Here is a 24,081-nt window from a genome sequence, read left to right on the forward strand (position 1 = left end):
GGGGCTTGGGAAAGCTTCATAACCACTAAGTTTTATCCTGAAAAGATGTACTCTCTTACTAGCAAGTTTTGGGAGCCAATACACACATGCAGGGATTAGAATTCTGAAAAGTAAGATGTTGCTAAACTAAATTTAAAAGAGAGGTTAAAAGTCTTGCAGATGATTCAGTTCCTGCAAGCTTTGTGGATGCTGGCATCTGGTATAAGAGACATCTGTCCCTCATCTGTGGGGAAACGACTGATGGTTTTCAGGACTCAAGCTCCTTAGGCTTGCAGTAAAGGGCAGGAATTGCCTTTGCAGCACTCTGTATGGCTACCTTCCCGGGATAGTAGAAGCCAGTAAAATATGTACTTTGTAAAAACAGACTCTGCTCTTAGTTCTAGCTTTGCATCATTCGAGAAATAATAGTTCTAGGCAAAGCTGTAAAATGTGTGCACCAGTCAGCCTTACTTTGTTCACTGTTTCAGTATGTTTTCTTAGGGATGTGTGTGAGGGCTTTCAAGACTATAACTCTTTTTTTCCTTCCCACATGCTAGTCCTTCACACTCATCCACCTCTCTTCTCTGGAACAGGAAATCTCTTTGGTATTTTTTATCTTTGGTGTAAGAGAATCATTTCTTGTGTTTTCTGCTTATATGTCAAATTCCTCTTGTCCCCAGTCAGTTTGTCCATTTCTTAGTTCCTAGTCCATATAAACAGTATGGGGATCCTCAGGGTGATAAATGACTTTCTGTCCTGGGAGGTTTCCAGACAGTAGAGGACCAATTATAACTGGGAGCCTTACTTCAAAGGAAGATATAAAAAAAAAGAAAAACTCAAAATGTGTAGACTTGCACTGTTCTTGGAGATAAAGAATTCGATGTTATTGATCTTGTTCAATTAATCTCTCAGTTTCCATATATAAGTGCACTAAGTGTTACTGATGAGAAAAAAATAGTGGAGTACCATCAGCTAAAATACTGTAATGATGAGGTGATTTAGGAAACAACCGGATAACTCAACACGCTATTGGAGAGAACAGAAGCAGTTCAGTGGTATCAGACCGAGACCGCCTTTAAGTACGTTCTGACCCTGAAATTAAAATGCAGGATGTTCAAATTGTTTTTGTGGTTGTAAATCAAAAATACAAGGTGCAGGATTTACTGTAACTGTTAAATGTGAAGGTTTTGTTTATCATCATATAAAAGCAATAGTTATAGGGTTTTTGTGTTGGGTTTTTTTTTTGCAGTTTGACTCTAGCAGAATATCATGAGCAGGAAGAAATATTCAAACTTCGATTAGGACATCTCAAAAAGGTATGTATATGATCTTTAATTCTAAAGTGCCTTTTTTTTTCCCCCTACCATGCCCATATGGTAATAATCAGTATTATCAAAATAAGGAGAGGGCTATTTTAGAGCTATCTGATTGCAAAAAATAATAACAAAAGTAGTGTGCAGTTTGGTACCCGGTGACAGCTTTGACTAAATTGTAAACCTAAGCGAAACTCTAGTGATGCTACATGTTTATTGAACAGATGCTTTATCTTTTGAGTAGTGATTCCAGAGATGGTCATCAAAACAGGTTGTTGTGTTCTTTTCTTAAATGTGAGAGTCTGCTTTTAACTGATTCTCTTCAAATATACAGTCACCCATTGTAAATCCTACCATTGCAAACTGAATTGGGCCCATTGAGAACACTTGTAGTGTTTTTAAGAATACAAGGAATACAGGGAAGTACCTGAACCTGTGACAGAGATATGTAAGCTTTTGGGCACTAGTAAGATGTGCAGGCTGTGAAGGAGTAGGTAGGTCTTCATTGTTAATGTTTCAGAAATAGCCTCAGCTTTGTATGAAATTTTGTAATGAAAGTTTGTAGCTTTTTCTATGCTTTAACTTCTTTGAAGTCTAATGGAAATTTTAAGGGAGGTGAAGAAAGCTGTTTAAAAAGCTCTTTAATACTCAAATTTGTTTTTCATCTTGAACATCAGTACTGTGCTACTCTGTTTAAGAAATTGGCTAAATGCTAGAGGGTAGTCAAGTGTTACTTCTTAAGAAATCATGTCTGAGTACATGGGAAAGTAGTAATAAACATATACGGCTGCATTTTAATTCTTGCATGTAGTACAGATTTTGTCCTGTATTAGAAAAAGTAATTTTGCTACCTTCTTTTTACGTTTCTGTTTTTTTCCACTAATGCTTCTCTACTGGCTATATTTATTTCTTTTCTGTATATACTGTTTTGCTGTCTACTTCTTTCTTTTCATTCTCAAAATGCTTTCCTGGTGCTCTCTTATTTTTGGTGCCCTGTACATGCTGCCACCACCAGTTCTCTTTTACTTCTGCTCCCCAGGAAATTCTTTTCCAGCTAGCAGCTTTGGTCCTGGAGAGAGGCTCTTGTTTTCTCACTTCCTTTTATGTAGCAATGACCTGAGGCAGCTAAGCTGGTTCATTCTTGCTTAAAGGTATTCACAGCCTGAGTGTCCTAAATAACAGCTGGAACCAGCCAGTTCTCTTTGGAGTAACATTGGCCTATGAACCACATTTGGAGAACCACTGAATTGCATAATATATGAACAAAAAAGCCCCAAAGAAGCATAACTGGTGGTGGTGGTGGTAGTTGTTGTTGGTTTTTTTTTTTTTTTTTTTTTTTTTTTTTTTTTTTTTTTTTTTTTTTTTTTTTTTTTTTTTTTTTTTTTTTTTTTTTTTTTTTTTTTTTGTTTTTTGTTTTTTTCCTTCTTCCCCCTCTCGTCAGCCTTTGTGAGGAACAGAGACAATTGGGCATGTATAAGTGTGTGGCCTTTCTTGCATGGGGGGAAAGGCTAGGAATCATTACAGAGAACTAATGGGTTACAAGGAATTGCATATCATTTCAGAGTATTTAACTGGGAGCTGCAGAGATGAATCTATGTAGGAAAAATAATTAACATTGTGTAAATAGAACAAAAAATTATAACATATATTAGGAAGAGAAAATGATCCGCATTTGCTAGATTTGGTAACAACTTGGCGTGTGCCAACTTAATACATTATTAGATATTTGATTTTTTGTTTTTTGAATAAAGATTCATCCAATTACTTGGGGGGGGGTCTGTAGCTTGTCATAGGAAGGGATTCAGGATGGTCACTGAAATATTCTTGTTTGAGTTCTTAACCTGTTGGAAATGTGCTTATTAGATTTGTGGTATAAATGATGTAAACATATTTTGTTTCAGGATGTGGTAGGAAATATCTACTTAAGGCTTTTTTTCTGACCTCTGCCTCCATCTTCTGACTTCTGCCTCCGTCCCCTTATTCCATGACTTGCTGCCCTCTCTTTTACCAGTTGCACCAATTTGTACAGTCACAGTGTAAATTGGATCAGAGAACTGGATTTGAACTGATATCAATGTTCATTAATATGTAGAGTAAAGATAAGATAATTTTAAGTGCTTAAATTAGTTAAGGAATGTGTTCATTCCTGACATACTTCTTCTGAAATTGTACTTGAAATCTCAAGTAGAACACCTTCTGCATTTGTAATTCTGATAAGATATAAATGGAAACATCTTCTGAAGTTAGCTTGTTTTGGGTATTTTCTATTAATACCTGAAGAACATTTCTGTTACAATGATGTATTCTTTTTTTTTTTTCTGGTTTAGTCTCAAAGTATTTTAAGCATCTTTCCTTAATTTGTTGGTTTATACAAAATCTATTACTGTACCTGTCTCGATCTCTTCTTCATTGTACATCAGTCTCAGACCGTTTCCCAGATAATCTCTCCTTCACTGAGATACAAAACCCAGCTGCTTCTCGTTTCAAATAGCATCCCTACAGTGCAGAACAAAACTGTGAGCATCCCATTACCTGTGGGTTCATCGGCAAAAAGGTTCCTTGAACCAGGCTTTTGCCTTATCTCTGAGTTTTTCAGGCTTTTAGAAAAAAGTGCCGCTTCTCTGTGGTTCGGCAGGGTTTTGTAATGTAATGTTCCTCCATTCCCAATAGTATTGATGCAGGGTTAAAAATATCCTTTTCAAACAGGGAGTAAATGAGCTTTTTATAGTTCATTCTTTTCATTTGCAGGAGGAAGCTGAAATACAAGCAGAGCTTGAACGTTTGGAAAGAGTTAGGAATCTTCACATAAGAGAACTGAAAAGAATAAATAATGAAGACAATTCACAGTAAGAGACTTACTGTCTTAATTTTGCACGTGTGTATTTAAAACAATGCTTTAAAATCACATTTTATCTACAAGAGATATACTGTTTGGTAGTTTTTTTCTCTGGGTTCTCTTTCTGTATGTATATATTTTAAACTGTCCTATTTTAAGTACAGTCTTAAAAAAATAAAAAGAGAGAATTAACTTAGTAAACTAAATATTTTTATTGAGTATGCCAAAAGAAGCTAGACATATGGATTCATGCACGGATGCTCACACAGAGAGAACTGATAATGCAGGAGAGCTGCAACTTGCTAGGCCATGTTACTAGGTTAAAAATATTTGCAAGGCAGTCTACCTCACCAAGCCTTGCCTGACAATAATGCAAGAAAACCATGGGGAGGCTTGATGCAGCAGGAGCAATTTTATGGTGCTGCAAAATTAGTTTTGTTTTTCTTGCACTGTAATTTACATATACTAGAGGTACCTGACAGGAAAAATGCAAATGCTACGTATTTTGTGTTATGTTAAGTCTTACACTCTACCTGAACTTGCATGATAATATATTGTAAAGTTAAACTGATATTTAAAATTAACTCTAAGGGTATAGACTTCCAAAGTAAAAATTAAATAATTAATAAAACTAATCTGAGCTGGCTCTGTTTTTTGAAAGAGACCAGCTCTGTCTGTGCCTGGCTGCTTCATTTTGCCCTTGCCCTGTTCGCCTCCGTGTGCCAGCCATGGCATTTCTATAGTGAACAGATGCTGGAAATGGATCCAAGTTAAATTTCACCAATTCATCTCTCTTTGTTGTTGTTTCTCTCCTGGGTTGATTTTATCCCTGGGTCAGTTTGTTGGTCTGTTTCTTTGACCCAACTGCAAAAAGTCCTACGATGCCTTGAGGGAAGGAGCAGCCTGGGGCTGGGCATGGGGAGACTGGTGGTGTTTCTTTCAGCACTAATAATTGTTTATGAAACAGTAGTCTTAGCATCTTACGATTTTATTTTTCTTTTTACTCTTTGGACACAATAGGATTATATATGCATATATATTTCTAAACATTAAAGCCACCAGAAATGAGATTCTATATAACTGTTTTAATGGTTGCCATGTTCTAGAGGAGGACAGAAAATTTTGGTAGCCTTTGGTTAATAGTGCTAAATTGATACAGTGTCATTGTATCAGATATGAAAAATGATGGATGATGATGCTTACAGTTTAGTGACAGAATGTTTTCTTTTAATCAGACAAATGAGCATACCGCAAGCAAACAAGCAGTTTTTTTTTCTGGGTTAAATGATAAGTTTTTAATCTTAATTCTTTGTATTAAGAAAAAATGAATGGGATTTTTCAACGAGAAATAATGCCACACTAAAAAATGTTAGGCTTTGACAGTGAAAGTACTGTGTGTATGTGGGAAAGAATGTCCAACTTATAGCTTCTGTTGCAGAGATGCATTACAGGGATAATCAGAGTTCTGCAGCTTCACTTCTTTCTTTTTTTGCAGGAGGTGCAGATATATTTTACAGTAGAAAATTAAGAGCTTTCTGCCTTGCACGTCCATATTCTTGTGTTGGTTTAGTCATAGGTATTTCCCCTGTGGTGACGCTGCAGTTTACGAAGCTGATACAGAAGAGACAAACAATTGAACTGTGTTTTAGGGCTGTGGCCCCCACAGTATTGGCTAAAATATCTTGGTGACTTGGTCTTTTGATAAGGGAGAGGTTTTGTTCTGCAGCAGAGCAATTGCTGGGTCCGGTGAATCCTGCTGGGTTTTCAGCTGCTGGCCCTGGAGCAATGCTGAGCCCTCTTCCTTCTACTAGCAGCCTTCCTCTCTACATCTTCCTACCTGTGCGCTCCCTTCACTGCTCCCAAAATGTGTAAAGCAGTGGTAAAGCTTTCACGTGGACAACACACTTGTATGTTCGGTGTTCCATGCTTAGCAGTGCAAAATAGGGAAGTGTTAGAGCAGGGTAAACCTCAATGCCTGCATTTGTTCTTTGTCACTGTAGTTATTCCACTAAAAAGAAAGTCACATTTGAGAAATAATGTTAAGAATTCTAAACATTAGGCTTTATTTGTATGTCTTGAACAGAATGAGCTGAAATTGTCTTTTCTTTTAAGGTTTAAAGATCACCCCACGTTGAATGAACGGTATTTGTTACTCCATTTACTTGGCCGAGGTGGCTTCAGTGAAGTATACAAGGTAGTGTGTGTTGGGTCTGTTAAATCTTGTTTCAGAGCCGTGTATGTTTGTGTATTTTATTTGGAGGGGTTGAGGGACAACTCCTCCACATTGTAGACATATAGACACATTTTAATATAGTATACTCCTTAAACACTGGTTTGAGCAGACTCCTTGATAAAATGCTCATGGATGGTTCTAGCATTGCAAGGCTTTAGAGCTATATAACCACAAGTCACATTATTGAGAGGGAGGAAGCCACGCTGCGATGTGATTTCTTGATTGCTTATATGAATTCCAGGAAGAATTAAAAACAGTAGGGACTAAGTGTTGCAATAGTAGAAAACTATCTGAAAAAAATCAGTTCTTCTGAGACATGAATCTACACTTGCTTTTAGGACCTCAGATAACTTGACCTCTTCTGTATCTCAGGCACCTCGTCCTACTAAAAAATGTATGACTTCAGAATTTTGTATTTGGAGGCTTTTTCAAATTAGCAAAAATATTCTGGATAGGAAAAGTGGAGAGGGAGTTGGAAAAAAAAGATCTAATAATAATTCATGTAAAGAAACACTCTGGTTGGTTAAACTGAAAGTGGCTCCTTAAAATGAAACTGAAAGTTAAATAGAAAAACATCACATTACATTTTTCTGTAAAATAGAAAATGAAGTTAATGTATTTCTAATCAACCTGCTGTTCATGTTTGCAAGGCGTTTATTACAGAAAATGTATCAATTGAGTCTTTGAATTCCTCTAGATTTTTTTTAATCTACAAAAATATTAATAATTGATACACTGTGAATTTTGTGCCTTTTTCTGTCTTCTGTTGGGTGTTATTTTTATCATCTCTGGTTGTAATTTTCCATTGCGGGGGGCTTTTTGTTTTTAGGCTTTTGATCTTTATGAACAAAGATATGCTGCTGTGAAGATTCACCAGCTTAACAAAAGCTGGAGAGATGAAAAGAAAGAAAACTACCACAAGTAAATATTAATGAATTTATACTTTATATGTTAGATTGAGTGCTATTTTATGGATTATAGAAAGTTAACATATCCATCTTCTTTTAGACATGCCTGTAGAGAGTATAGAATACACAAAGAACTGGATCACCCTAGGATAGTTAAACTATATGACTACTTCTCCCTGGATACAGATACGTAAGTAAATAAAGTGATGAACTTGCTAATGATTTCAGTGTTGTAAATTAGGTTTAAAAAATATGTATTTGCACCTAAAGAAGATGCTCTTACCTTCAGCCAAAAGGTTTAGTGTTTCTGTAAGGAGACTATAAAAGAAACTGTAGTTGCAGAATACTATTGCAGGCTTAACATAAAGTTATTGAAAACATTGATTTGAAACAACTGACTAGCAAGTCCTGTGAGAGATCCTGAGGGCAAAACAGGCAAGTGCTGCTGTATGGGTTTTGGGCAGAGCAAGTCTTGCTGTAGGGCAGCTTGAAAAGGCTGCTGTAGCATAGACACATTTCCAAGACTGAATTTTGTCAGTTGCATCTCTAACCTAAGTGTATTGCATGGCTACTGGGCTGCACCTTTTCATATGAAATGGTGTCACATCTGTCGAGGATAGAGGGGATTCTCATCAAGAAACCTACTCACTTAAAGTGTTATTTTGTTGTTGTTGGTTGTTACTTGATCTCACTGCTGTATGGATGTGGTTTCTTTTTTGGTAAATTTGTATGCTCAGACTGATGTCAGGTTCCTTTAAGCTAATTGCTATGTCATGTGTTTTATTAACAATTTAATTCATATAGTTCAATACACAGGCAGCCGGTGTTAAACTTGTCAGTAGCAAATTGGGTTTTATCTGCCTTTGTGATTGTGCAGTTTGATACGTTCTTTAATGCTGTATTTTTGAATTCTGCCCTAGGTTTTGCACGGTGTTAGAATACTGTGAAGGCAATGACTTGGATTTCTATCTCAAGCAACATAAATTAATGTCAGAGAAGGAAGCTAGGTCCATTGTAATGCAAATAGTAAATGCACTACGGTATCTCAATGAGATCAAGCCCCCTATTATACACTATGATCTTAAACCAGGTAAATGGAGAATGTTATAATTTAAAATGTCAGTATTGTTTTTTCTCCTTTATTTTGATTCATTCCTGCAAATACCAGAATTCCTTCTATATGTCAAGTTTATTTGAAACATTAAAAAAAACCCTTCTCTTTCTAGTTTTATGGCCAAAATCATTTAGTCTTTCTTTGGAAATGTCTCATGTAACTTTTCAACTATGAATTATTTTGATTCAAGTATGTAAGAGAAATTTCTGGGGTACATAGCAGGTAAATATGTTAATACTTAACAAAGCATGTTTGGTGCTAATGATCTTGAGTAAGATCATTAATTATATTATTCCTGCCTGAACGTTGTGTAATTCTGATTTGTAAATATTTTCCCTTTTTTAATGTTACTGGTAAAAGATTGAAATAGGCAGTCTCTCTGCATCCCAGTTTAACAACTTCAAATCAAGCCTTTCAGACCTTTTCTATACTGTAAGTCTATTTTCTAGCTAATTTCTTTTTGTGATGATCATCTTTTTGTGCTGCCTCTATCTGGAACAGTTTTGGTTTTCTCGGGAAACTAAAATACTGTCCTTATTCAGATCTCTCTCTAACTCTTGATCAAGATTTTCAGTAATAAGCATTGTCCTAAGTGGTTTATTCTGTTTTAAATTCATAGCCTTCCCTAACATGATATTTGTATATATGTACTTTAGTCTGTAATACTTAAGAGTGTGTGTAGTGAAATTTTGGTGCATCTCTTAGTGCTTGGCTGCCAGTTTGCTCCTATGTAGTATTTGTTCAAACGGATTTTTACTGTGTTACAGAATTGTGTAATAATTAATATTCTTGTGTAATAATAAATATTCTTGTATCAAGAAAATATTTTTTAACTTTAATACATGGGGTTAGGTTCCTTACTGACCGCCACCTCTTGGCACTCTTTTTTGTGGCACATGCAAGCACTGCAGCCTGTAGTGTAGGACTCATTCTAGGCAAAAAAGTAGGAAGTTTCACCAAGAGTGGTATATAGCTATAATTTGGTGCTTCCTCACTGTCCAGCAGCTCCGGAAGGAACTGTTTCAGATGACTCAGCACTAAAATTTGACATGGTCAGATTGCTCTGGAGTTGAGCATGTAAAGATGGTGTAAAGTTGTCACTGAACCTTCATTAGGTTAGATGGTCCTGAAGACTGAAAGATTGAAGCTGATTTTGAACAGCTTAAATGTTCAATTTCACTCTTTTGAGGTAAAAAAAAATGTATTTTTCTTTTCCTTCCCTCCGGTTAGGTAATATACTCCTTGTTGATGGAACAGCATGTGGAGAAATAAAAATTACTGATTTTGGTCTGTCCAAAATAATGGATGACGATAGCTACGGTGTTGATGGAATGGACTTAACCTCACAGGGAGCAGGAACTTACTGGTAATTCCTGATTTGAATTTGTTGTTTAAGTTCTGGGTCTTTGTTTGGATTTCAAAAATGCTCTTGTAAAATCATTTTTGGAAAGATAGCTCAGATTCAAAAGATTGAGAAGGAAAACAAATATTTTTATGTGACTCTCTGTATCTATTGCCAAATGTTATAGAATAACAGATAACTGAAGCAAGATAGGAGTGTATGTACATGGTGGAGATGATTGTTATGCTGTGTTTCACAATATTTACAAACAGCTTCCAGAAAAGCAGGTGTTTAATCTTTGGATGCAGACATTTGACTGGTGGCTGAAGACATTTGACAGAGCTGTGATGATTAAGTTTGAGTGCTTAGTCCTTGGAAATCCTAGAGCAGGGATTACCAAAAGGTAACGTCCTTAGGACAAAAGAGTATTTACTCATCTGTCCTAAAGGTTAATGACAGCCGAGCAGCTGTGACTTATTTCCTATGTGCACTTACACACTTGTCCAAAACCTGAAATTTTAGAGTTGTCTGAAGAACAAAGTGACAAGAAGCTTTTCGTTATTTATAGAATTTTTTTTTTTTTTTTTTTTTTTTTGTGATGGAGCTTATTCTTGACATAGTTGCTGTTTGAGCCTATGTCTGGGGGACTAGAGCAGTAGAATGCCTGTATTCATCAGGTTTATTTATCGATTCCTTTGCTCTTTTCTCTATCTCTTGTTCTGCATCTAGCCAGATCAAAGCCAGGAGCTCAAACCTAACTCCAAACAGAGAAGCCAGTATGATTGCCACTTGTTCTTCAACTTTTTCCTGTAGTCAAGAGTTGCACATAATATAACTTTGCCATGTCCTTGAGAGTTTTTAAGAAAGCAAGCAAACATTCTCTTGTGCAAACAGCAGTGTGTGCATGACATGGAAAGACAATTACGCAAGTTGAAGCATTTTAGAAGTGTTGTTGGAACATCTTAGAAGTGTTAGGCTCCCGCTCATTATTAGTGCTTTATGTATTTAAACTTGAATTTAAATATATGTTTTTAGGAATGTACATCAAAAATTTCAACCTTTCACCTAAAATGTCATATGCACTAGCAGTGCTGTAAACTAAGACTGAAAGAAGACCTTTCACCTTACTAGGTTCATGATGAAGCTTTATGTTTTTAATTAACACTTTCTGTAATACTAAAATCCTCCTGAGGAAAGAAATTGTTTTGAATGAGTTTGAGGTTGGATAAATCTGTGTAAGGAACATGGTACTGAATGGGATTTCCTCAGTCGTTGAGTCCAGTTACCTGCTTTTCTCTGTGCTTAGGTCATATAATCTCTTCTTTAGACTTCTCAACACTTTTATTAAATTTAGGTAGTGTTTTGTGGACAGTAATCTGATTTGAAATCTGTTCTATAACCTTACTGCTCTGATCATTAGAAACTTAATCTTCTAATTTAGAGACTGTGTGTGTTTGTGGCCAGTTTATACTTGCTTGCTCCTGTGCCAACACTGTTCTCTGAAATAGGTTGTTTCCCTTCCTGGTGCTTGCTCCCTTGTGTATTTATAGCCTTCATAATTTTTCTAAATTGTAGACTGTCCATTATTCCAACCATCTTAGTAGCTTTTCTTTGCAGTTGCATCAGTTTATACTCATCTTTCTGCCAATGGCAGTCAGAATTGTACACCACTGCTTCTGTAAAGACTGCAAGAGTTTGCTGGGCAAGTTTCATGTCTATGTGGTATTCTTATCTCATTTTGCACTTCCATTTCTATAAATGGTTTTTCATATTTTTTTCTAAAACCATATATATTGTTGAGGAAAGACGGTCCAGTCTGTAGCTGCTCTGATGACTTTTATCACCTATTTAATTTTAGGTACTACAGCTGATAATAAACTACCTCCATATTGATAGTGGTTAGTGTTTTCTGTGGGATTTTTTTCCCGTTTCATCAATTCTTTCATAATTTATAATAAAATCACTTCCAGCTTTATAATTTCCATGCAGGTTATAGGAATGTGAATATCCATCACCTTTGTCTACTGTCTCCCTCTCTGATTAATGTCAGTATTCATGTTGAAAAAATAGGTGAAAGATTTTTAAGCTATATCTGCATTACCCTTGATTACTGACCAGTGTTGCTGTATGGGTTTTATCTTTTCTTCTGCAAGAGGGAGAAGATAATATTTAACCTGAGATCCCAGTACTTGAAAAATTAATGATAGTTAGTGATTCTCATAAGGAGCTTTTAGTATTTGGCCTTTTATGATACATATCCTCTATTTTTGAGTGTCTGACTACTGAAAGAATCATATTGTCAGTTTTGTTGGGTGTGCAAGGTATTGGAGTCATAATGTGACTGGACAGTTGTCAGAAAACCAGAGATTTGTATATAAAGTGTTTGAGTAATTTGATGTTGAGCATACTGTTGTGATTTGATACATCCAGTACTTGCAGAGACTGATGTGTGCTTTGTTTCTCAGGTATCTGCCTCCAGAGTGTTTTGTAGTTGGCAAAGAACCACCAAAGATTTCCAATAAGGTTGATGTATGGTCAGTTGGAGTCATCTTTTTCCAATGTCTTTATGGTAGAAAGGTATGGAAAACTCCATTTGAAAATCTTAAAGCTGTAGTGTAAATCTCTGTTTTCCGGTAGACATTGAACTATAGTCATAAAGAGCTGAATCTATGTGGAAAATAACATTTTTTGTTGTTGTTCATGTACATTTATTTTGCTAGCAACGTAGAAATTCTTGACTAAAACTATTTTCTTTAAGGAATTGCTAGAAACTTGTATTAGCACTGAAACAACTTACTGTATGTATACATAACTATAAAACTATACTTAAGAAATCAGAAGTTGGATAACTCATAAAAAAATGGTGTTCTTTCTTTTCAGCCATTTGGCCACAATCAGTCGCAGCAAGATATCTTACAAGAAAATACAATATTAAAAGCCACAGAAGTTCAATTCCCTGTTAAACCTGTTGTAAGCAATGAAGCCAAGGTAACTTTTCTTATGATACCTGAGTAACATTTAAATTGTGCATCATTTATTTTTAAATATTACTCTATAAAATTACTGTTAACTTAATGATGCTGTAGTATGTAGTAACAAAATATCTTTTGGAAAACATAATGGAGGAATAATATTTTGGTGCTTTCGTTTCTATAGTGAATTTATTTTGGGACATGTCAAAATCATGTATTTGAAAACAAGAGCGTATATTCCAAACTTTGCAAGGGGCTTTGAAGCAGGCCTTGTCAAAAATACTGTTTTGCTTTTTCTAAGAAGATCTCAATTGTCTTACCTAGACTGGCTCACTACATGTAATTATGAAACACTTCTGCAAACATTAAGATGCCCTTTCTGAAAATAGGGATATTTATTCTGTCTAGACTTTTGCCTTAAAGAACCATTTATCTATAGAATATCTTGAAAATGTGCGTGTTACTATTCTTCTTTTGAAAGATTGTGTTGTGCAATAATATTGTGTGCACTTACTCAAAGCAGAATTTTAAAATGCATATTCTTAAAATGAAGATTGAAATATGCTGATGCTGGTTCAGGAAACAAGACTGACAGAATGGTTGAGCTGTCAGGAAGGAGTGCATGGCAATGTTTCCTGCATTTGAAGCTCTCTCTATTTTTAAACAGTAGTATCAAACTCATCTGTATGGACCAGCTGTTCAAAGAATAGATTGAGGTAGTTTCCAAAAATGATTGCTCACATGTAACATTTATTCCAATTCTGTGAAAAAGGAGGAAATACTATGTGTGCATTACTTATTTGTAAAACTGTCACGATAGCTGAAATAGATTTTCATGGCCAGATGCAAGAGGAGTCCTTGTTGAAAGCAATGCCAAAATAGTAAAATGCTGCTTTTAATGTCAACAACTAAGTAAAAATATTTAGTTTGGGGACACAAGATGCAGAAACTTAGAGGATAATAAGACAAGAGTAGAGTCATCCGAAGGTTAAAAGGAAAGGAAGTGGTAGCTTCCTGGGAAAGTAGATGTCTTTCTGCTACATAAACCTGTTTCTGCAATTTGTGGTATGCTTCTATTGGTTACATTTATAGACATAACTACAGTGAATGAGTTGCAGTTGGGATTATGAAAATCTGATGACTGGTTCAAGAATTATAATATCCTGTATTTTTTATCCCAATTTGGAAAAACTGAATTCTTTAAATGCACTTGGTAAATATATGGCCTGTAACTGGTAACATCACATTTTATAGTTTACATCCTTATCCTTTAACTTCACGTTTCTCTTGGTAATTAACAGTGTTTATGTAGAAAGTATCAGAAAACAATAGACAATTCAGCATGGTTTTGATGTAGAATTGGCAGCTTATTTTACAGCATTTTTATGTTCTCCGTGTATTCCACATTCTGTTTTTTGAAAGACTGAAATAAACCTTTATTATTCTCTACTCTTTCTAACATTGTCAACTGAGAGAGAGAGAGAGAGAGAGAGAGAGAGAGAGAGAGAATATTCATTGGAAGAAGCATGGTATAGAACAATTGTAAGCTAACTTGTAAATTCAGACTGTTTCTTATGACAATGTGGAAGCCAAATTGTCTTTCAGATTTATGGGCTTGGCATTTGGAAAAAAACAGCTTGTAAGCTGAAATTTTTATTTGGAAAACATGGAAATAAAATAAATATGGAACCTGAAATGACATTGCTAGTTTGTTTTCGGAATGTAACTGTGCTTTGATCTTGTCACTTTTTTTCCTGTTTTGTGCAATATTCTGCTTTGCATTATAGTAATGTGTCTACAAAGCCACAGAAGCATGAAGTATTTTACTGAGATTTTTAGAAACAAACAGTTATTCTGAGGCACTTAAAAAAAAAAGTAGCTCATGTTATGAAGGATTTATTTAATTAAAATCCAGCCTGTCAAAGAACACGTGGTCGTATATTAACACATGTGCAAGATTTTTATTTTGTATTTTGTTTGTGCTGTGTATGTGATTTAAGTAAATGAAGCAAGGGCCTTTGGAACTTCTATCAGTTTTTTCCGTTAATATCTATTTTTTAATCGGAGCAAAGAATGAAACAACAGCTTTATCAAATAAAAGATATGTAATTTTTTAAATTAAACTCTAAATTATTAAGTAATGATGTACTAATCAGTTTTACAGTAGTAATAGGGCTTTTCTGTCATTAAATGTTGAAGCCCAAGCTCCCAGGACACTGAGTGTTCTGTGTGTGCCAGACAGGAGACTTGGCAGGAGCTGCTAGCACAGAATTGGGCACACATCTCACAGACCTCGCTGTATGACAGCGGTGTCTCAAGTTTAACAGATCTGAAGCCAGATAGATGGGTTTTTTTTCACAATTGATCAGATGTTTTTAAACAGATGGGATTGTCTAGGAAAGAAGTTCCAGGTAGGCTTTTATAAAATAGCCTGGTAGTTGTTTAATGCCTAATCAATTTCAAAATAACCCTCTGTGCTACATTCTGCTGTGATATGTGTGATACCTGTTTCCAAAGACCAACTAATATGCTGGAATTCTGTTGCTATGTCTTCTGTTTCCTCTTCACCTTCACAACTGGGTGCTTTTGTTGTGAATGCTTCAACTGAATGCTCCACCAACTCCTCAAAGTTCCTCTCTACTTTTTCAGTCCTCTAACATTTGCTTCTAGTTCTTGCCAAGCTGATCAGAGATAACATATGTGGAGAGCTGATTGCATGAGGTGCTAACATTTCTGCTTGCAAATCTAGTTCCCACTTTGTTGTCTGTGAATGCCTAATATGATCATTTTAGGCCATGGTCCATTTGCTATTACAAGATGATTTTTCTTCTGCTACAACACGTGTTGCATCTTTCTTTGGACTCCAGTAAAAATTGTGGCACTTTTTATCCTTGTAAAATTCAAGTGTTTAGAAACAATTCTGCCTGAGGGGAAGTGTTTATTTGCTTGTAAGCAGACTTACTAGGTCTGCTTACAACAAGGAATTTTGGAAAGCTGTTGTAACCTTTATATATGTTTTTTTCCCTAGGCCTTTATCAGACGCTGTTTAGCATACCGCAAAGAGGACAGATTTGATGTCCACCAGCTGGCTAATGATCCTTATCTTCTGCCTCATATGAGAAGATCAAATTCTTCAGGAAACTTGCACATGACAGGGCTAGCAGCATCACCTACACCACCTACTTCAAGCATTATTTCATACTGAAATTTCTCCAACTGAGGAATGGCATGATACCTTTGTGTAGTTTCCAGATGCAGACTTTAGTTTGAAAGCATTTTAGTGTTTTTACACAGGACAAGTTTGATAACTGTGTTTTCAGACTGAAGTCCTTCTACATAGTGTCATTTGTATGAATGGAATGGATCATGGACTGTGAATAAATGTGCCCTTCGAGATAATCTTTAAATGTTGAAGGATGACACTGCCTGTTGCGCTGTAACAGGTATACTGTGTTTAGGACTGAAGAAGAGGTTTTTAGTTTTTTCTGGGGAACATTGTAAATAATCTTTTTAATACTTTAAGTACATTTGGTTGATACTGGAAAGTTCTAACATGAAGGGTAGTTTTTCATTATTTATATAAGAAAGGTAGTGAGCAAATCTGAAAACACAGGAATAATTCAGTGCCTGGTAATACGAACTAAACTGCCATTTTTTCAAGTGGTTGATCCTTTGAAAACACAGTAAGAAAGAAGAATTGTTTATCAGATTTCTCAGATGAAATTATACTACTTTATGTGGATTTTCAGGCTTGTATCTCCAAGAATGTGTTCTTTCACTGAATTTAAATCCGAAGAGTGATACGGAATTCCTGGTACTTACTTCTCAAATAGATTGCAAATTTTTAAATCGGCTCAGTTTTCTAAAAATAGTATACTTGCTGTGGTGGTGAAACTTGTGAAACTTTCCAGGCTTCTGGTAAAAAACAAGCAGCAGTTTGAAACCAAATGCAAACAGGTCATGTATAATGTTCTATGCAGGAATAATGATAAATTCCCTTCTAGCTCTATTGTAAATTCTTGTACAGATGTCATATTTTCAGTTAAATTTCAGCAACTTATTCCTGTACAAATGTTTAAAGTATGGCTTTTCTAATTGGATATTGTATTTTTTTTAAGTCTCCCTCAAAGCGCTTTTAATTGCTGCTAAATGATGTTGCTTTTACTTTTGCAGAAGAATCAAATGACCTCCTTAAGGTGCAAGTCAACTGTACATTATAGAGAGATTAAAGTAGGTAATTAATTAACAATCAAGGCATGTAAAACAGATCTGTGTTGGCAATATACAGTACAGTTCTTTAAGTCAGTTTATTGCGCTCTCAACCTGTAGAGCGCATTGATACTAGATGTAGAAGTTGCTCATGGCTATTCTCTATTTCTGGAAGTTCCTATCAACAAGGAAATGTTTCTTGTGGCTTGTACAGATATTTTAAAATGTGAAACATTTTCTAACTGCCTTGTATGGTAGAAACTTACTTTTCAGAACGGTGTATCTCTCTCACACTCGTTATTCTTTTTACTGTCCCTTTTATGATGCTGAATACCTGTATGTAATTTTGTCCATGTTGCAGAAAAAAAAAAAAAAAAGGAGGCTGTACTACAACAGGTTTCATTTAGTATTGTACAGTTAAACTGTTGCTCTTGTTTCTGATGTTGCAAGCCATTTTGTTTTCATTGTATATAAAGAAACATAACTGTCTCTTTAAGATGCTGCTGAAATTGTAGAGAATGTAGCCAAAACAATAATAAACAATGACAGTTGAAATTTCAATGTTTTAATTACATTCTTGCTCTTTAACAAAGAGGAGACCAGCCTGGTCGTATTGCAGAGCTACATGTTTTTACTTAAAGCAAAATCTCTTCAGTTACAAACAAAAGACCAATGGTAAAGTTATTAATGTAAGTAACCTGAGGGGTAAAAGGATATTGTTCCATAAAACCTACCTGTAGTGAGTAGAGCTCTCAGAATTTGTATTGTTTCAACAGTTCTTTCTAAAAATCTTTAATCGTAGACTCACTATTTGAGTCTAACGTTTTTATTCTATGAGCTAATTTTATTCTGTCTGCTTTATATATATCGCAGGTATGGGGACTGCACCCTTTTCATTGCATCATCTGAAATATGAAACCAAGGAGTCTCCTATTGCACTGTGGAAGTGTGAAGTTCAAGAAGAATGTGCCGTCGCTGAATATCCACATCATATATTGTTACTTTTCCTTAGTCTCCATGTGTCAATATCGTAAGATTTTGTTCACAGAAAAGAATCAGGATTGTGTTAACTGTACATTTATTAATCTGAAATGTTTTTTGCCTCTAGTACATTCAAATATGGAAGTATAATAGAAAACATACAACTTTATAGCTACAGAAACCTTAAAATGAGAAATTTGAGGTGTTGTATTAATTATGTACAGATTTCCTTGTGTTGGCATCTTGGAAGATAGGTAGTTGTGGCTGAACAGAACAACGCTTGCTCCAGCTTGGAAAAACACACATTTCTGAAATCTAAATAGTCATTTTGAACACATTTCCATAGAGATCAAGAGGCAAAACTACTAGATGGGCATTCTGAAGTACAAGGAAAGGAGACTTTTCCTCATCCTTCAAATCAAAATGTAAGGACTTTCACCTCCAGGACACAAGCATCTGTGTGTGTGTCTGTCTGCCTGTGTGTTACAGTGTGACAGTGCTTGGAGCGTCATGGCCCATATGGAGTCTTTCTGTAGTCATGAGAACAGGTTGTTGGAGTTGGTGTCAGTGGTGCCTGGTGTCCTGCAGCTTGTGCTTGACATGGAAGAGCCCCTGTGGATGGGTGAGGAAACCTGAGTTACTGCAGCTGGTGGAGGCTGTGGATTCCAATCCAAGTAATTTGTGTATCTACTTTTTATTCAGTGAATCTTGCACATTTTACTATTTTCATTGTGCATCATCTGTCATTAAACTGTCTAAGCTCCTAACACTCTCTGATTTAGCAGTAGGTAGATGTAAGGAAAGAATTTAAACAACAGTATTTTTAATAAATATTTATTTAATAAACCTTGGAAACAAAGGCAACTTTAGTAAAATTTATCCAATACCTTAAAATTTCTGCATTAGCGATAGGATGGTAAAGTACTGCAGTGTTATTTAAAAACCTTATCTAGGTTTTTAAACAAAACAAAAGTACCGAATGTGATCCCAGGAAGTTGTGCGTGTTTAACTGTGCTACGGGGTTTTGGTGCCTTTACACACTTCATTTTACAGCTTGTTGTGCTTTATAGTACTACAGATTTTCAGCTGCAGTTAACATGTTTCATGATCAGTGCATTTCTAAAAAACGCCCCTTTTACTTTTGTTCAGGGGTGTATGTTGTTTTTTGAGCTTGCTACTGGAGTTGCTTGGATTTGGAGGGCAGCGCTTTCCACCCTTGGGTGCTCCCCAAAAGCAGCGAGGCGCCCGCGGCCAAGGGGCCGGCCGCAGGGCTCTGCCAGCGGCCGGCGGCAAGGAGGGAGACGCCTGGAAAGAGAAGGGTGCTCCGAGACCTCTGCGGTTCGGTTCGGCTGTGCCTGAGGGTAAGTGCCGGCCGGTCCCAGCCTGCCCCGCAGCGCTGAGGCAGGGGGGCCACGTTACCGTGTTACCTCAGATGGGCTGCGTTAGCTCGTTACCCCAGGTGGGCCGCGTTCCCTCGTTACCCGAGGGCCCCGGCACTGCGAGGGCAGGTGTCTGCGCTGCCTGTTCTGTTTCCACCCCCACAGCCTGTTGTCTGTCCATCCCCTCGTCCTGCCCTCGCGGGGCAGCCCGTGGAGCAGGAGGAGCGGGATGGGGACCCAGCAGGGCTGTGGTCCCCGCCGCGCGGAGGCGCCATGGCCACGGAGCCCGGCGGCTGCCGGCCCGGCGCACGCCGGTTGCGTCCTGGGACAGGTAGGACGGGCCTAACGGCCGGGCCGCCATCTGGCGCCGTAACGCGGCCCTCCGTGTCCCCGCTGGCGCTGAGCGGAGCGAGGCCGGGGAGCCCTGCCTGCCCTGCCGCCGTGCAGCTTCCCCTAGGCACGTGCAGCTTGCTGACCAGTTCTCTTGCCTCGTATTTGATACATCAGAGCTCAATGACGAAAACAGTAACCAAAAATGCCACTGGAAGCAGCAGGTAAATAAGTTTCCTGCAGCAACAGGTTTAGATAATGCAGGCAAAAAGGGAGGAGAGGGCTTGAAACAAAGTGTGTTACCTTGTAATATGTGATATCATGTAATGTGGGCCTCTAAATGACCTCAGAAGGTCTGAAAACAGAATTAATATATAAATGGGTTCAGCCTTAAAAAAAAGGCTTAAACTTGAGCAAATTCATGGCCTGCTGTTTGCCCTGTCCTCAATGAAGCGACCATGGTGTCCCAAGAGGAAGATGCACCACAGAGCTGGATTTCCAGCTGGATTTTCCCAGCTTGGAGCTACTCCATTTCTGAGACAAATTGTTTTGTGTTGCTGGTTGCAGCTAAGTGGCAGAAATAGCCCCAAATGAATCTTTTGTTTGTGAGAGAATTATAAAAGTTGTAATCAAATGTTGATTTTGAGGTCAAGGAGTGTTTTAAAACTTTTCAATTTTTCTATCTGGAGTCCTTGAAGTAACTTCTGGGGATGCAGTTTTTCTGTCTGTACAAGCTGATCTGTGTGAGTAAATAATCTCGTTCTGCGTTTCTGTGGAGCAACGTGGTGTCTGTGTGGGACATGAGCCTTGCTTTCTGTGCAAGCTCCGCATTTCAAGAAATCTCCATTAAGTTAAGCTGAGTGTCTTTTGGGGTCAGGATGATTAGCTGCTGAGCAAGCGACGTTCTTGGTTATTTGTTACAGGCATCCAGCTCCTAAAAGAGTGTCAGGAAAACTCTTGCTGCCAAACAAATTGATTTTCCCTCTCACGCTGTCCTTGCAAGTAATACAGGAGCCATCCTGTGAGCCCTGCGCTGCACAAGGCTTCCTGAACCACAAAGCCGAGCAAAAACATCGTCCCATGAAACCCCACTTTGTGTCTAGTGTCTCTAGAGCTGATTGGGTATCGTTAGGAAGTTATTACGAGGTTTAAACTTCAGGGTTCACTGGTGCAAATTTGTGGGTGTCCGTCCTCGGTCAAGGGCACGCGAGGATTCACGGTTTTGAAGCGTGGAGGGGCTGAGCACTGTGCTTGCCGGCTCCTCAGAGCACTCGCTGCCGGGGGCCCGAGCAGGTCCTTGGAAAAACAGGATGCGCTCCCGCCCTGGTGCTGAAGTCAAGGGATTCGCATCCCTGGGCAAACTGCACGCGGGCGCTTGGCCGCGGGCGAGCTCAGCTCGGAGCATCGTCTCCCGCTGGGTAAGGGGAGCAGAACAGGGACGGCGCAGCAGTGTCGCATCCTCGCGCTGTGTATCCAGTGACCACAGGATGTGCTGAGGCTCGTTCAAAGTTGTCGTCTTGGAGCTGTTGCACCTCAGAGCAGTTTTGTTAGCGAGACTAACCACATCCCGGCCTAGCTCATGGCCATGCCATAAACACTGCTGCCCGTCTTCCATGTAACACAGCCCTGGCAGGTTAAATAGAAGAGTTATTCCCTTCACTTCTTTTATTATTATCTATTAAAGTTCCTATTTTATGAAGCACATCTTTTTCTGCGCTTCCTAGAGCGTTCCCCTATAGGCAGCACGATAGACAAAACCAGAGCATTCCTAATGGTGCTAGCTGTAAAGACAGGGTTTTTTCTCTTTATCTGGGACCACTGCAAGGAATTCATGTCAATTATGTTGTTAAAGCTTTTCTGTTTCAGGGTGCTTTGATGTGCTCTGTTAGCACCAGGCAGCAACATGAAGGCTTCTGGTCTTTATACAGCAAGTCATGTCATAACATTCTTCTCCCCTTTGGGTTTTGCAAGCGATTGCCGGGGTTGCAAGGGATTTTGCTGGTTTCATGCTAGGGAGCACCGCAGAGCAGGCACAGGGATCATGGAGAAAGGCAGCTAGGAGCTGTGCTTGCTTGAAGCTGGAGAGCAACGAGGAGGCGATGGGGGCTCTGGGAATGTGTCCGGCTGGGCCACGCGGGGCCGGACACGTCGCTGCTGTAGAGAACACCGCGCTGCCATAGGGAACACTGCGCTGCCGTGGGTGTTCGCACTTCCACTCTCGGGATCGGCCGGGGGTGGCACGGACAGTCCGGGCACGGGAGGTGGGAGCAGGGGCTGTGTGGCCAAGCCGGGACTGCAGGGTGGATGGAGCGCAGCTGCCTCCCCTCCGCAGCGGCGGCTGCGAATCCACGGCCCCGAGCTCCCCTGGAAGTTGCTGTGCGGGATCAGTATCCAGCTGTGCTGCTGCCTGCTGGTAAAGCAGCTACTGCAGGAAACTTCTACAGCTTATGTGAAGCAAGGAGGAAAAACGCACAAGAAAACATGAGGAAAAATTTAGCTTATATAATCCTCTGCTTTAATAACAAATACAGCGTCACACTGAAGCCTGTCTTTTGCTTGGTGTTCAGAGCAGTACTGAGTTGTAGTGTTTGGTAAAAAATCTCTAAAAGAACTTAACACTTAATTCTTTCCTCAAAACACAATAATTTTTGTCTCTCCATTTTTTTTGCTGAGCCTTAACTGGCTATGAAGAAACTTTGGACTTTTGGATGCTCTGAGCACTGAGTCTGTGAAATGCATTCATTGATACCTAATGGTCTGAAGCAAGCTTCATACAGTATTTTTAGCTTTCTTTCAATTACAGGTTTATTGTAATCCAGCTGTCCTATGTGCTGGCCTTTATTTTCATTACTGCTGTCTTGTCATCTGAAACAGCCCTATCACAATTCAGAAGCCTTTTAAAGTGTCCCTTTATTTTCAGGTCACTCTTGTCCTGGCCCCAGCTTGCAATCCCTCGTGTGTATTTTTGGCCCAGGACAAATAATGTGAAAGTTATCAGGGTGCTCCACGTGAGTTGATCCCAGCACTCGGTGCCTGCGCGGCGGCCGTGTCCATCTGTGCGTTCCAAGGCCGAGCGCCCCTCAGAGCTGCAGGGGGCCGGCGGGGCCCTGGTGCTCCCGCGCGGCCCGACGGAGCGAGACCAAATCCGAACGCGGCTCCGGGAGGCCGGGTCGGGCCTGGCCGTGCGGGGAGGCAGCTCCTCCGCCAAGTGGCCCCATGAGCGGCGCTCGCCCCTTCGGGTCACGGACACCTCGGCAGTGCCGCCTCCTGCGGACCCTTCCCTTCCAGCAGCGTGGCTCTAAGAACTTCCCTCTTCAGCCGGAATCTGGTAACATTGCATCCAGCTGAAACTGCAGGGCGAACGTTGCACACTGGAGTGTCTGACTGACTGCCTGGAGGTCCAAACGGACCCCTGGAGCGGCCGGAGTCCCTGGCCCAGGTGCCGAGGGTGGGAAGCAGTGGTGAAGCTCCGTGCCCTTGCGGCCTCTCCGGGCCCGCACTGCTCGAGGAGCTGCTCGTGGGGCCGGTGCAGCTCTGCGAGCTCCTCCTCACAGGGTTTTCCAAAGTGCAACAAACCTGCAGGCCTGAGGGCAAGTTCTCTCCTGCTCAGTGATCCCTCTGTGCGGGTCCGCTGGCTAACAGCACTGGGGCCTCTCGGGAACCGGCTGGTCAGCGAGGGGCTGGCAAGGCCGGTGCCAGCCAGGGCCGGCCGGCCTGCCCCGAGTGCTTGGTCCCTGCATGGGAAGCACCAAGCACAGGTGAAGGGGGAAGGGGCTCTCGCTTCTCCCCTGCTCGCTGCCCCGCTCCGTGCAGCAGCGGCTGCTGCAGAGATGCTCATTTAAGCTCCATCCCCGCTCCCCAAAGGCACCTGGGCCGAGAGTGATCCCCCAGGGAGCGCGGGGAGCGAGTCCCAAGGCCTGGGTCTGCCCAGCTGCTCGGCTGAGCCCCCTTGGGCTCCCCCTTGGGCTCGGCTGAGCCCCCTTGGGGGAACATCCAGGCCCTTTAGAAACCCTGAGGCACCCTGCTAGTAATCAGACAGCAGCAAGTAATAGTTAGAAAAAATATTTGTTGCCAGGCTTGTAGGAGTAAACTGGTAAAGAGGTTAAAGTTAATCCCAAAGAGGGTGGAGTTGACTGAGTGCTGGACTGAGAGTGGTGAGATATGACCCAATTTCCTGAGATAAATCTCATTGTCTCTTGGAGCTTTGTATTTAAGCTATATATATATATATATATGTAATGTATATATGTGTAGGTGTGTATAGATATATGTATGTATATGTGCATGTACTCTCACACGTGTATTGCAAACATTCTGCTGGGGCAGCGGCTGCTCCCCACACATCCATGGGGAGCAGCCCCTGGGTCTCTCTGGCCGCTGGTGGCAGCGCAAGAGTCAGGCCCAGGGCCTGGCTCCTCCGGCCTCCCGCCCCTCGGCAGCGAGGGCAGCGGCACCCTCTGGTTTATTCACTTGTGATCCTGGCAG

General features: G+C 39.6%; 1 protein-coding gene across 2 annotated transcripts in view; it reads left to right on the forward strand.

Moving 5' to 3' along the window:
* Nucleotides 1–17,283, forward strand: part of TLK1 (tousled like kinase 1) — a 43,677-nt gene extending 26,394 nt beyond the window's left edge. For both annotated transcript variants that reach the window (XM_026045436.1, XM_026045504.1), the window contains 10 exons: nt 1,229–1,295; nt 4,041–4,138; nt 6,241–6,322; nt 7,191–7,282; nt 7,370–7,459; nt 8,190–8,359; nt 9,614–9,749; nt 12,191–12,302; nt 12,606–12,713; nt 15,726–17,283. In XM_026045436.1, coding sequence (XP_025901221.1) covers nt 1,229–1,295; nt 4,041–4,138; nt 6,241–6,322; nt 7,191–7,282; nt 7,370–7,459; nt 8,190–8,359; nt 9,614–9,749; nt 12,191–12,302; nt 12,606–12,713; nt 15,726–15,902 — 1,132 coding nt within the window. In that variant the 3' untranslated portion in view covers nt 15,903–17,283. The remainder of the gene's footprint in view (nt 1–1,228; nt 1,296–4,040; nt 4,139–6,240; nt 6,323–7,190; nt 7,283–7,369; nt 7,460–8,189; nt 8,360–9,613; nt 9,750–12,190; nt 12,303–12,605; nt 12,714–15,725) is intronic.
* The last annotated feature ends 6,798 nt before the right edge of the window (nt 17,284–24,081 follow it).

Source organism: Nothoprocta perdicaria, unplaced genomic scaffold (genome assembly GCF_003342845.1).
Source record: "Nothoprocta perdicaria isolate Ctin4 unplaced genomic scaffold, notPer1 scaffold_0, whole genome shotgun sequence".
NCBI classification, from domain to species: Eukaryota; Metazoa; Chordata; class Aves; order Tinamiformes; family Tinamidae; genus Nothoprocta; species Nothoprocta perdicaria.